Here is a 12,102-nt window from a genome sequence, read left to right on the forward strand (position 1 = left end):
TGTCTTCTTTGGAAAGAAGTCTATTCAGGTCTTCTGCCCATTTTTTGATTGGGTTGGTTGTTTTGCCTTTTTGATATTGAGTTGTATGAGCTGTTCTTACAAATTCTGGATATTAACCCCTTGCTGGTCATATCATTTGCAAATATCTTCTCCCTTCCTGTAGGTTGTCTTTTCGTTTTGTTGATGGTTTTCTTTTGTTGTACAAAAGCTTTTGAGTTTAATTAAGTTCCAGTTGTTTTTTTGATTCCTTCGGCTTTAGGAGACAGATCCAAAGAAATATTGCTACAATTTATGTCAGAGTGTTCTACCTGTGTTTTCTTCCAGGAGTTTCATGGTTTTAGATCTTACATGTAGGTCTTTAATCCATTTTGAGTTTATTTTTGTATATGGTGTGAGGAAACTGAACTAATTTTAGAGCTATAGAAAAGGTGCAAAAAATAACAGAGTTCCCTTACAACTCTCCACCCCTGCTTTCTCTAATTTTAGCAACTTAAATAACCACAGTACAACTCTTAAAGAACAGAAATTAACACCAATAAAGTATTAACTAAATTATAGGCCTCATCTGAATGTCAACTTTTCCACTAATGTCCTTTTATTATTTCAGGATCTTATACAAGATCTCACAACACATTCATTTAGTTGCTCTTCTCCTTAATCTCTTCCTGTATGTAACATTTCTTCAATCTTTCTTTTTCACATCCTTGACACTTTTGAAGAGTTATTCTGTAAAATGTGGTTTTCTGATGATTGGAATGACATTATGATTTTGGCAAGAATATCATAGAAATGATGTGTTAATGATGTGATCTTCTCAGGGAGTCACATTAAGGAGTTCATGGTGTCAAAATTTATACTAGTGATGTTTACCTTGATCATTTGGTTAAGGTGCACTCTCTGACAGTTTTGAGTCTATGCAGATTCTGTCTCTCCTCTAACTTTTGCCCTCTAATTTTAGCGTTCATAAATGGATCTAGTCTGCAACTACTATTACTACTGGGTTTGTTTTGCATAAGGATATTCTCTATTTCTGTCTTTCCTTCTACACTTGCAGTTCATACTGTAAGAAAGAGTTGTTCCTTCTACACCTCATTTATTTGTTTATTCAACTATTATAACAGTATGGACTCACATAAATACTTTTTATTCTATGAATTAAAATCCAGTATTATTATTATTTATTTTGTTGCTCAAATTATTCTAACTTTGTCCTGATACCTCTGATTACAATCAAATTTTGAGTCTTCATTTTAGCTTTCCCCTTTCCCCTTACTTAGACTTTTTCTTCAGCAGTGAGAAACTGGTTCTCATCTACAATACATTTATTTGTTCAGTCTTAGAATACACATAAAGTAGTTTCAAAATTGTTAACACATACCCCCATGAGAAACACTTTTACTGTGTCAATCATGGTATTTATGTTTAGTTCTTTTGGTCTTTAGCCTTATATATCCAGTCAAAATACTGGTTTTCCTCAGTTGCTTCAGTAAGTTCTTCCTTCCCCACTCCCTGCAACTTGACTATGTTACTCATTTCTAATTAAGTTCATTTGTTTCTGTTTTCTATTCCCTTTTGCCCACACATCCCCTCAGCCTCCCTCTCCACCAATATCCCGGTTGGTTTAATATTTTCATTTTGGTGGTATGTCAGAAATATGTGAAATATTACTATGGTTCTAAAAGTCAGCCCTATGCAAAACGTATTCAAAGACTCCTTCCTCCTCCTCATCATTGCTACCCCATTCCCATTTCTTTCTTTCTACCTATTTCCTACCTGCCCTCTATAAGAAATCAATCACTTCAATTTCTGGTTTAGCCTTCTGGAATTTCTTTTGTATGAATGAGCAGATATTTGTTTTGCTTCGTTTTGTAGGGGGAGGTAATTAGGTTTACCTGTTTACTACTTCTGGTGGAGGTACTAGGGATTGAACCCAGGACCTTCTGCATGCTAGGCATGCACTCTACCACCGAGCTATACCTTCCCCCATGAGCAGATATTTCTGCATTTTCCTGTATTTCCTTTGTGCTTACATAAAGGGTATGTTTACTTTTTTTGTGTTTTTTGCCTCTTTCACTTAACAGTATGCCCTAGAAATTACTCCGTGTCAGTTCAGAGAGGTCTGCCCCATTTTTTAACAGCAACATCCTGATCCACTTGATAGATCCCACCATCATTTAATTCAAGCCCCATATATGGACATTTAAGTTGTTTCTATTACTTTGCAATTGCAAATAATGCTGTAATGAATAACTTTGGTTCCATGTATTTTTGTATTGTTGGTTTAGCTTTATGGTAGATTCCTAGAAGTGGAAGTGCCGATTTGAAAGGTAAGTGTATTTTTAGTTTGCTAGGTCTTACCAACTTTCCCCCCAGCACAGTTCTAATTTGTATTCCTAAGCAGTAATGTATGAAAGCACCTGTTTCCCCAGAGCCTCCTTAACAAAACGTGTTGTCATTTATGTTTAATTTTTGCCAGTGTGATAGATGACAAATGGTGTCTAAGTGTTATTTTAATTTGTATTACTTCAATTACCAGGTACTTTGAACCTTCTTAATATATTTGAGAGCCACTTTTATATCTTTCTTTGCTAACTGTATATTCATGACATTTTCCCATTTGCCTACTGAATTTGTGATAATTTATCCCTCAATTTTTAAGAGTTCTTTCTATATTAGAGACAACAGCCCTTTGATCATAGTATTCAATGTAAATAATTTCTCCCAGTTGTCTTTTGTCATGCAAAAAATGTATTTTTATGTGGTCAAACTTACCAGTATTTTCTTTTATTGCATCTGGAATGTTGAGTTACAGTTACAAACGCTTTTACTACCCAAAGGTTAAACAGAAATGCAATCATTTTACTCTAATATTTGTATGGTTACATTTTTCTACAATGAGATCCCCAATCCATTTGGAGAATATGAGATACAGATCTAATTTTATCTTTTTCAGAATGGCTATCTAGTTGTTCCAGCACCACTCATTAAAAAGTGCTCTAGTCTTTTCTGCTGGTCTCTTTGCCTATTCATGTGTCAGTACCAAACTGTTTTAATTGTAGAAATTTTATAGTATATTTTAATGTTTGGAAGACTTTTTTACTGTTTCCCTAGCAATTCTTGCATATTGACTTTTTTCATATTGAGTTTAGAATCATCTTTTCTAAATTCATAAAATATCTTCCTGTCCATATTTCTATTGAGATGATACTCAATTTATAATGAGGCAATTAATCTGATAAAACACAAACTACTGGTGAATCTACGGAAGGATATATGGACATTCTTTGTATTATTCCTGCAACTTTTAAGTTTGAAATTAGTATATCAAAATAAAATGTTATCAAAACCAAACAAATTAGAAGACCAAAAAGAATGCTTATACACGTTTTTCTTAAATCATTCACATTTTCTTCTAATGCCTGTGATCATTCAATCACATTCTATGAATTCTTTAAGAAACACATCTCCACCATCGTATTTTAATTTTCTCTGTTATCACCTATCAGTTTGCTGTCAAGTCTCTATTGCTGTATGTAAGAAAACAATATTCCTTCCTCAAAGAAGTTTCTGGGTTTTTTTTCTTGGCCAACAATTAATTATCTTGTGAATTTGGATCAAATTCTAGAAAAGAAGTTAACTGGAGAGGGTACTATTCAGGATTCTCTTAATTCCAACAGATTAGTTTTCATTCTGAATGCTGTGAAAGTATCTAGCTCTCACAGCTTGTCTTTGGAGGGCAGGCAGAGAAATCATTCTTTCACCTCCTATCCGGAGGTACTCACTTACCTTTGGTAGTTCCTTTTTCACAATGCTGAGCCATACTTTCCTTCGACGAGCATTAAGCTGCTCAATGGATAAGTGCTTCTTCTTGGTGCCAGGAGGAGGTGCATCATGAGAGAATTTGGCAAAGACTTTGGTCTGGTGGTGGTGTCGACGAGGGGATTCTTCAGAGGAAAGTTCTTCATCTCTTCGCCTTTTTTTCTTCACTTTTTTCAACTTAGCTGCAAAGGAAACAGACTCTTAGGAGGTTGCATTTCTTCCCTACCACAGGAGATAGCCACAAAATAATCTCATCACTTGTAAGAAAATTCAAGGTTCTTTCCTCATTCCACCTGAGAGTGGGAACGTTTATCCCTTTCTCATTTCTGCTCCATGAATATTCCAAAAGGAAGATCACACTACTTTGGAGAAGAACACTGGATACTCCCTCTGTTTACATGAAAGAGAAATAGAAGAGAACCTAAGAACTGAATTTTTGACTCTTAACAATAGGAAAAGAAGCTTATGAGGTATCATGAGCTCAAGTAAATATCAAAAGGAAGGAAACCAGGAACTCAATAAAGGAAGGAAATGTTTCTCCTTGGTGGCACTGTAAAGTGACTAAAGAGAAATAAGAGAGAAAGAAAGAAATGCATTAACTGATACAACACTAAGACCTCTGAAGAGAAAATCATACATGAAACAAAAACCTAGTCTGAGGAGGATGGTGGAAAGACGAGAAACTAGAGATAAACAAGGAGGATGTGGAATTAAGAAGGGAAGAAGGCTGAAAAGAGTGTTTCTGAGTAGAGTTCAAGCCTTTTAAGAGAAGCTTCTTGGAGCTCAGTAAAAGAGGAAAAGATATTTCCTGGCAAACATGCAAACAAACACTACAGAAGATAATGAGGAAGTGATCTATTTTAAATCACTACATACTGCAACAATTATAACCTATTTCAAATACTTTAGGTTACTCTTCATATTTCCCTGTGCATAACCAACTTCTTCCTGTCCCAGAACATTTTCAGTATTTGGAGAGTATATATAAGAAAAAAGGAACAAACGAATTGGCTTAAACCTCTGACTGGGAATCTATAGTTCTTAAGTCTTTATAATTTTAGAAAAGATCATAAACCAAATACAAATTAAGGTTAATAACACTTAGGTCTAGTAATCAGATAAGGCAGACTAGTTTTCAGATAAAGAAAATTTCTACCACATGAATTATATTCAAAGTCTAAATGTACCACACACAACCCTGAAACTAAGAACAAGTAAAGGTAGAAGACAGGTCAATATGCTCACCTTTAAGTTTCTTTTCCTCCTTGAATTTCTTTTTTTTGGGTCCAAGAAGGTGCCGTTGTTGTTCATAGAAAGGGTCATAAGTGGAGAGCAGGCCTGCACTGTAGTATTGGTATTGCTGCAACTGAAGCAGGCAAAGATAATGATGCTTACAATGGCCTGTCTTTGTTCTATAGCACAGTCTTCAAATCATCTTTACTAAAGAAAGCTGAGCCAGAGAAAAACCATAGGTCCTAAATACAGTATTCCCACAAAGAGATCAATAAAGATTTAGTATATCAAACTGAATTATTTCCTTAACTTCAAAACAAAATGGGTTCATCAGCTATGCACATGGCAAGGTTGTTGGAAATTTAAAAACAAATAAAAATATCCCTTCATGATTCTAAATCTCTATCAGGATATTTACTTTGTCATTGTATATACGTCACAGCAGAAGGTCTCCTCTGGAACTCATCAATAAGAAATAAACCATAATTCTAAAACCAATAGGTCCTCAGATTTACTAAGGTTTCTGATGCCTGCTTTCTTGGCTCTTAGTCTTATATTTTTGGTTTCAACAGTCCCCATCCATCCCAAATTTCCAATCTCTCAGGTCTTCTCTCTTCACCTGCCACTAAATAGCCTGGAAAATAGCCTGGTAGTTCCCCCAAAGGGTAAGCATAGTGTTACCATATGACCTAGTCTTTGTTGCCAGAATTCTAACATACGAACAATCTATTTTTGTCTGTCCAGGAATTAGTTAATCTTTTCAAACATATCATTTAAATTGACCTCCAAAGCTCAAATTTTGTCTCACATATTACAAACGGGTAAATATGAACATAAATAAAATTAGGTAGTTCAGTATTAAATCTCTTTCCTGGATTACAGCCAAATGATTTGTCCAAGAACCAAAACTAGGATAGTAGAGTGACATGGAGAACTATTACAAGGTCTTCTGTTAAAAGCATTCATCAAGCTGTGTACTTAAAATCTGTGGACTTTCCCATGTGTGTTTTCCTTCAATTAAAAAAAGACCAAATATTTTGAGCACCAAATGCCTTAGCATCATATTTTAAGAAGGAAATTTTTGTCTAAATCAAAAAAGTCAAAAAGGTGTGTTTATCACTTGTATAGGTTTATAACCTTAAACATATTCAAAACCTTTTGAACTAACTTTGGACCTTAACTATTTGCTGGAAAGTTTTTAGGTCTTCAAATATTCTATTGCTCATTGTGTACAAAGTGCCACACTACTGACAAAAATCAGAAGACTTTGGTAACAGCATTCAAATAGTTGCCACTTCAACTATCATCAATCTAGAGTTAGTATGGGAAGAAAGGGAGTTTTTCCAAGATAAGAAGACTTCCAAAGACCAACTGCATTAAAAAGCAACCACTAGAATTTAAAATAGTGCAGCTGCTTTGGAAAATAGCCTGGCAGTTCCCTCAAAGGGTAAGCATAGTGTTACCATATGACCCAGTGATTCTTCTCCTGGGTATATATCCAAGAGAAATAAAAACAGAAGTCCACACCAAAAACTTGTACACAAATCATAGCAGTATTATTCATAAGGGCCAAAAAGTAAAACAATTCACTATTTGTAGCTATAATTCATAAAACCCCAAAAGTAGAAGCAATCCAATTAGTTCATTAACTGATGCATGGATAAATAAAATGCAGTATGCCCACACAATGGAGTATTATTTGGTAATAAAAAGGAATGGTCACTAATACATGCTAAAACATGTATGAACTGGAAAACATACTAAGTGAGAGAAGAGGACACAAAGGTCCATGTTGTTCCATTTGTGTGTCTGATGGCTGCCTGGGGCTGAAGGGAATGAAGAGGATGAGGCAAGAGCTAAGAGGAGTGGGGTTTCTTTTGGGGGTGAGAAAATGTTCTGGAATTTGATAGTGATAATATTTACAAACTCTATGAATATACTAAAAACAACTGAATTGTGCACTTTAAAAGGCTGAATATTTTTGTTACGTGAAATATATTTCAATAAACCTATTAGAACCACCACCATCTAAATATAAAATTAAAATGATATATTTTCAATGAATATAAACCAGAGAATAAATACTCAGCATGAAGATCTGAGATTTCTCCTGAAACCTCTTACCTCCTTGTCTTTACTATACTTATTCTGGTGAAGTTTCTTATATTTGTGCAGCCGCAACATATTATGCAGTTCTTCTCTGCTGAGATTGAGTTCTTCATCTTCATCGTCATCGTCATCATCGTCTTCACTCTGAGAATCTGCCTCACTGGACTCATCACTTAGCAGAATGCTCTGAAAAAAGAGGAAATAGAAATGGAACCTCTGCTACAAAGCAATTCCTTTTATACTCCAAGAATTTCTTTCAGATCCAAAAACAATGACAGAAACAGTTAGAGAACAGTCATTTCAGTTTCCCTTATACTATTACTTCAACTGGAAAACAAATACCAATTAAACCTAGTGGTACAAATCAAAGAGCACTAAAACAAGGGAAATGCTGTAAACAGCAACAAGGCTAGATTTTACTTAGTATATATACTACACAAGATAGTTTGACTAAATGTCAAATATCCAGGCAAAAAAACTAAACAAAGCCTAAAAAACTACTACAGGGTTTAAAGGAATACAGAAAGCAAGTTGTAATAGCTGAAAAAGGACAAACAACCCAAAAATCCATTAACTGATAAATGGATAAACAAAATGAGGTATTATCCTGATAACAAAATATTATTCAGCCATGAAAAGGAAATAGTACCAATATGTGCCACAACATAAAGAACCTTGAAAACATTATAAGAAGCCAGACATAAAAGACCACATTTTATGTTTCCATTTATACAAACTGTCCAGAATAGGCAAATCCATAGAAAAAGAAAACAGATTACAGGTTGCCAGGGGTTGGGGAGGGTAGAGAATGGGTGGCTGTTAATGAGTGGAGTTTCTTTCCAGAGTGATGAAAATGTTCTGGAATTAGATATTGGTGATGGCTGCACAAACTTTATGAATGTACTAAAAATTACTACATTACATATTTTACAAGGGTAGATTCTATGACATCTGAATTACACCTCAATTTTCTTAAATGTGATGGCTACGCATAAAGGTTACTGCATACCCAACAGCTTAACACCTCACTAACATAAAGCAAATCAGGCCTTTCCAAATGAGTCTTTTGAAGGGCCTAGTGATAAAAATTAAAGAGTATTTTTAAATTACTTTGAGCTCTTCACAAGAAAAATATGAAATAGAGAAATAATTAGTTTCAACAGAAGAAATGCTATCCTTAAGTCCAGCTAATGATAGTAATCTTGTAAGAGTGTAAATGAGATTATATCACTCCCTTCTTTATAAATACTCCAACTGCCTACCACTGTAACTAGAGTAAAATACAAATTCCTTAACATGATGTATCAGGCCTGACACAATCAGGCTCTCTAACCTCAGTTTCTACCATCCTCTCATTTACTGTGCTCTAGCTATACTAACCTCTTTCTCCTGCATACTGAGTTCTTCCTTTCTCAGGACTTTTGCAATTGTTCATTCTGACTGAAATGCTCTTATGTTAAATCTTCACAGAGTTCTTTCTCTGATCATTCAGCAATCAGCTGAAATGTTACCTCTTTAAAGAAACTGGGTGTATGAATGTATGTATTTACTTATTTATTTATTTACAGGCTTATTCCCTGCCTCCCTCCATTAGAATGTAAAATCTTCAAGGCAGGAATCCTGTGTATCTATGATACTATCTCCCAAGGCAAGATGCACTCAATCAATAATTGAATGAATGTACTACTCAGTGACTAGTAAAAAATAGATTAATGACCCTGATTATAAGCCAGTGAGGGAAAGGATCTTATCTGATATATATACTCAGCACAGTGCTTCATTATCAGAACTGTTTGCCAAAATGAACTTCATTGAGTCCTCTAGATTTTTCTTTGTAATCTCTTCAAAAAACTACACCCAGAATAAAAGACTCACATCTAGGAAAATCTCTGCTAATGAGCCATAAGTCAATAACTTTCTCTTCTATTTGTAATTTTAGTAGGTTATGTGAATTATAAACATTTTGCTTTGTCTCTTACCTTTAGCCACTTTCTGCTTTTCTTCAATTTAGAGAAGTTATATAAATTCCCTTTGTCAGACTTCGACTCTGTGTAAAGAAACACAAAAAATAAAAAATAAAAGGACAACTGCCCCAAGAGAACTGACAGTCCAAAGAGGGATCTTATATCAAACTGACCTGACTGTAGAACTCCATTCACCGAGTATGTGTTTAACATTCCAGAACTGCTTGCTCCAGAAGTTTCACCAAGCAATGAATTTGGAGGTTCTTCTTTAACTTGTATCAAGGGATCCCCAGACTGGGGCAATAAAGGATTATTGTCATCCAGTCCATCTTCACTTTCATCACTATAAATTGAAGAATGGTGAATCCACAATAACAGCTAACCCAGCAAAATATTGTAATTTATGGTTAGTAGACTGAACACTTCACAGAAGAAACTGATTCTCTGAATAAATTGACTGTCTTATTTGAAAGAAAGAGGAAAGGAAAAAAAAAAACCCAAACATCCCAAAACCCATAAAATACTGTAACCCGAAAATTTACAGGGGTGATAGAATCAGAAATGTGGCCAAACATTGGGAAGATGGAATAGCATACCTAGAAATATTCCTGTTGAAGATGGCTGATGTTTGTCGCAGGAAATGGTCCAACCGGAGGGCCCTCTCCAGGTACTGAAGATAGAGGGGCTTTGCCAGCTCGGTGCAGCCGCCATCGTCCCCGGCACCCAACTCCGAGGCCATAGAACAAATCTATCTTCATGCACAAGGGTCTCCGACTACACGGCTGAAGAATGGAGGTAAGTAGTGAAAGATAAAATGGTATTCATTCTCCCCTTATCTTGCCTGCCTGCTATCAATAAGAAGAGAAATCAGACCTTCTAGAACACAAGAAGAGAATATGTTGCAAACAAAATTCATGACACTTTTCTGAAATAGTACTTTAAAATTTATACCCAATTCTCTTTCACAACTATCCAAATCTATGCCACAAGTTCACGGCTGTACATCTCACAGAGGAGCACTTGTTCTCAGTATCACCTTCAAAACAGCTGCTTCCCTTTTTCATTTTGTATTTACATTCATACATATAGGTGAGGTAGTCCATTTACATTGGAATAGATATACTGCAGAGTATTTTTACAATTCCTTATAAACATGCCATGAAGTATAAAAATTTAGAAAACTGGAGCAAAGAAAATAAAAGTGAGGGAGAGAAACCTGAGCATTCTCTTTACTATCTTATGTTGTTAAGGACAATGTTAGAGTCAGAATGTCTTTTTCACTAGGAAACAATATAACAACCTTCCCCTCAACTGTCTTTCAACATCTTTCCACTTTACAACTTGATATCTTTAAAGAATTAAGGGGTTAAGCCAGGATGAAATAATGGGACGACACAGAGCAATGAGCCCACCATCTGACATACAATGAGTACTCAATAAATAGATTATCTTGTAAAAGTTCATAATCTAATAAATTAAGGTATAAGCTTTAAAGGAAACCATAACATATTTATCGTAAGTTGTCCTCTCTTTTTACTATATATTTTTTGAAGTTTCTCAATATAATCTTTCTCCTAAAGGGAATGTTAAAAATTCTCCAATAGAGCTATAGATTCAACATAATCCCTATCAAAACCCCAGCAGGCTTCTTCTTTTCTCTTTTTCTCCTAGAAATTGACAAGGTGATTCTTAAATTTAAAAGGAAACACAAAGGAAGTAGACTGGCCAAAATAATTTTGAAAAAGACAGGGCTGAGTGACTTACACTTCCTCATTTTAAAATATATTATAAAACATATTATAAAGCTACAGTAATCAAGACGGTGTGGTACTGGCATAAGGATAACTATACAGACCAATGGAACAGACCTGAAAAATCCAGAAATAAACTCTTACATAGTCAATTAATTTTCAGTGAAGGTGCCAAGGCAATTTCAACGGGGAAAGCATAGTCTTTTCAAAAAAATTGTGCTGGACAATTGGATATCCACATACAAAAAGATGAATTTAAACCCTTACCTCCTACCATGCACAAAAATTAACTCAAAATGGATCAGAGACCCAGGTGTAAAACCCCAAACTCTATAAAACTTCTACAAGAAAACAAGAAAATCTTCTTGACTTTCAGTAAAGCAAAAAGTCTTTAGATATGACATCAAAAGCATAATCCATTTTTTAAAATCTGATAAATCAGACCATCAAAATTTAAAATGTCTGCATTCAGAAGATAACCAAAAAACAGACAAAAGACTTTGAACAGACATTTTACAAAAGATATACAAATGGCCAATAAACACATGGAGATGCTCAACATCAAAAAATGCAAATTAAAATTAGAGCAAGATACCACTTTACACCCACTAGAATGGCTACAATAAAAAAGATAGTAATAATCGTTGGGGATAATGTGGAGAAACAAACCATCATACACTGCTGGTGAAAATGTAAAATATTTTCACTACAGAAAACAGTTTGGCAATTTCTTAAAAATTTGAATATAAAGTTACCATATGACCTATCACTTCCACTCCTACTCACCTACTCAAGAGAAATAAAAACATGTCCACCACCCGAAGTCTCTTATGTGAATGTTCACAGCAGCATTATTCATAATCGTCAACAAGTGAAACAATCTAAATGTCTACCAACTGGTGAATGGATAAACAAAATGTGGTATGTCTACACAATGGACTACTATTCAGCAAAAAAAGGAATAAAAAATTGATACATGCAATAACATGAAGGAACCTCAAAATGGAATGTTACTTAACAGAAGCCAGATATGAAAGACCACATATTGTAAAATCCCATTTATCTAAAATATGCAGAAAAGGAAATCTATAGAGACACAAAGCAGATTAGTGGTTTGCTGTGGGTGCAAAGGAGGAGTGACTATAAATGGATACTAGAGATCTTTTTTAGGGGAGTTGGAAATGTTCTAAACCCACACTGTAGTGATGGTTGCACAATTCTATAAA

The 12,102-nt window shown here is 34.7% G+C and overlaps 1 protein-coding gene across 2 annotated transcripts in view; it reads right to left on the reverse strand.

Annotated features, from left to right (window-relative positions):
* INO80 (INO80 complex ATPase subunit) overlaps positions 1 to 12,102 on the reverse strand; it is a 112,688-nt gene that overhangs the window by 81,403 nt on the left and 19,183 nt on the right. For both annotated transcript variants that reach the window (XM_074365917.1, XM_074365915.1), the window contains exons 2-7: positions 9,722 to 9,907; positions 9,299 to 9,468; positions 9,141 to 9,208; positions 7,177 to 7,347; positions 5,065 to 5,185; positions 3,787 to 4,001 (exon numbers count right to left, since the gene is read on the reverse strand). In XM_074365917.1, coding sequence (XP_074222018.1) covers positions 3,787 to 4,001; positions 5,065 to 5,185; positions 7,177 to 7,347; positions 9,141 to 9,208; positions 9,299 to 9,468; positions 9,722 to 9,864 — 888 coding nt within the window. In that variant the 5' untranslated portion in view covers positions 9,865 to 9,907. The remainder of the gene's footprint in view (positions 1 to 3,786; positions 4,002 to 5,064; positions 5,186 to 7,176; positions 7,348 to 9,140; positions 9,209 to 9,298; positions 9,469 to 9,721; positions 9,908 to 12,102) is intronic.

Source organism: Camelus bactrianus, chromosome 6, assembly GCF_048773025.1.
Source record: "Camelus bactrianus isolate YW-2024 breed Bactrian camel chromosome 6, ASM4877302v1, whole genome shotgun sequence".
In the NCBI taxonomy this organism is placed as follows: Eukaryota; Metazoa; Chordata; class Mammalia; order Artiodactyla; family Camelidae; genus Camelus; species Camelus bactrianus.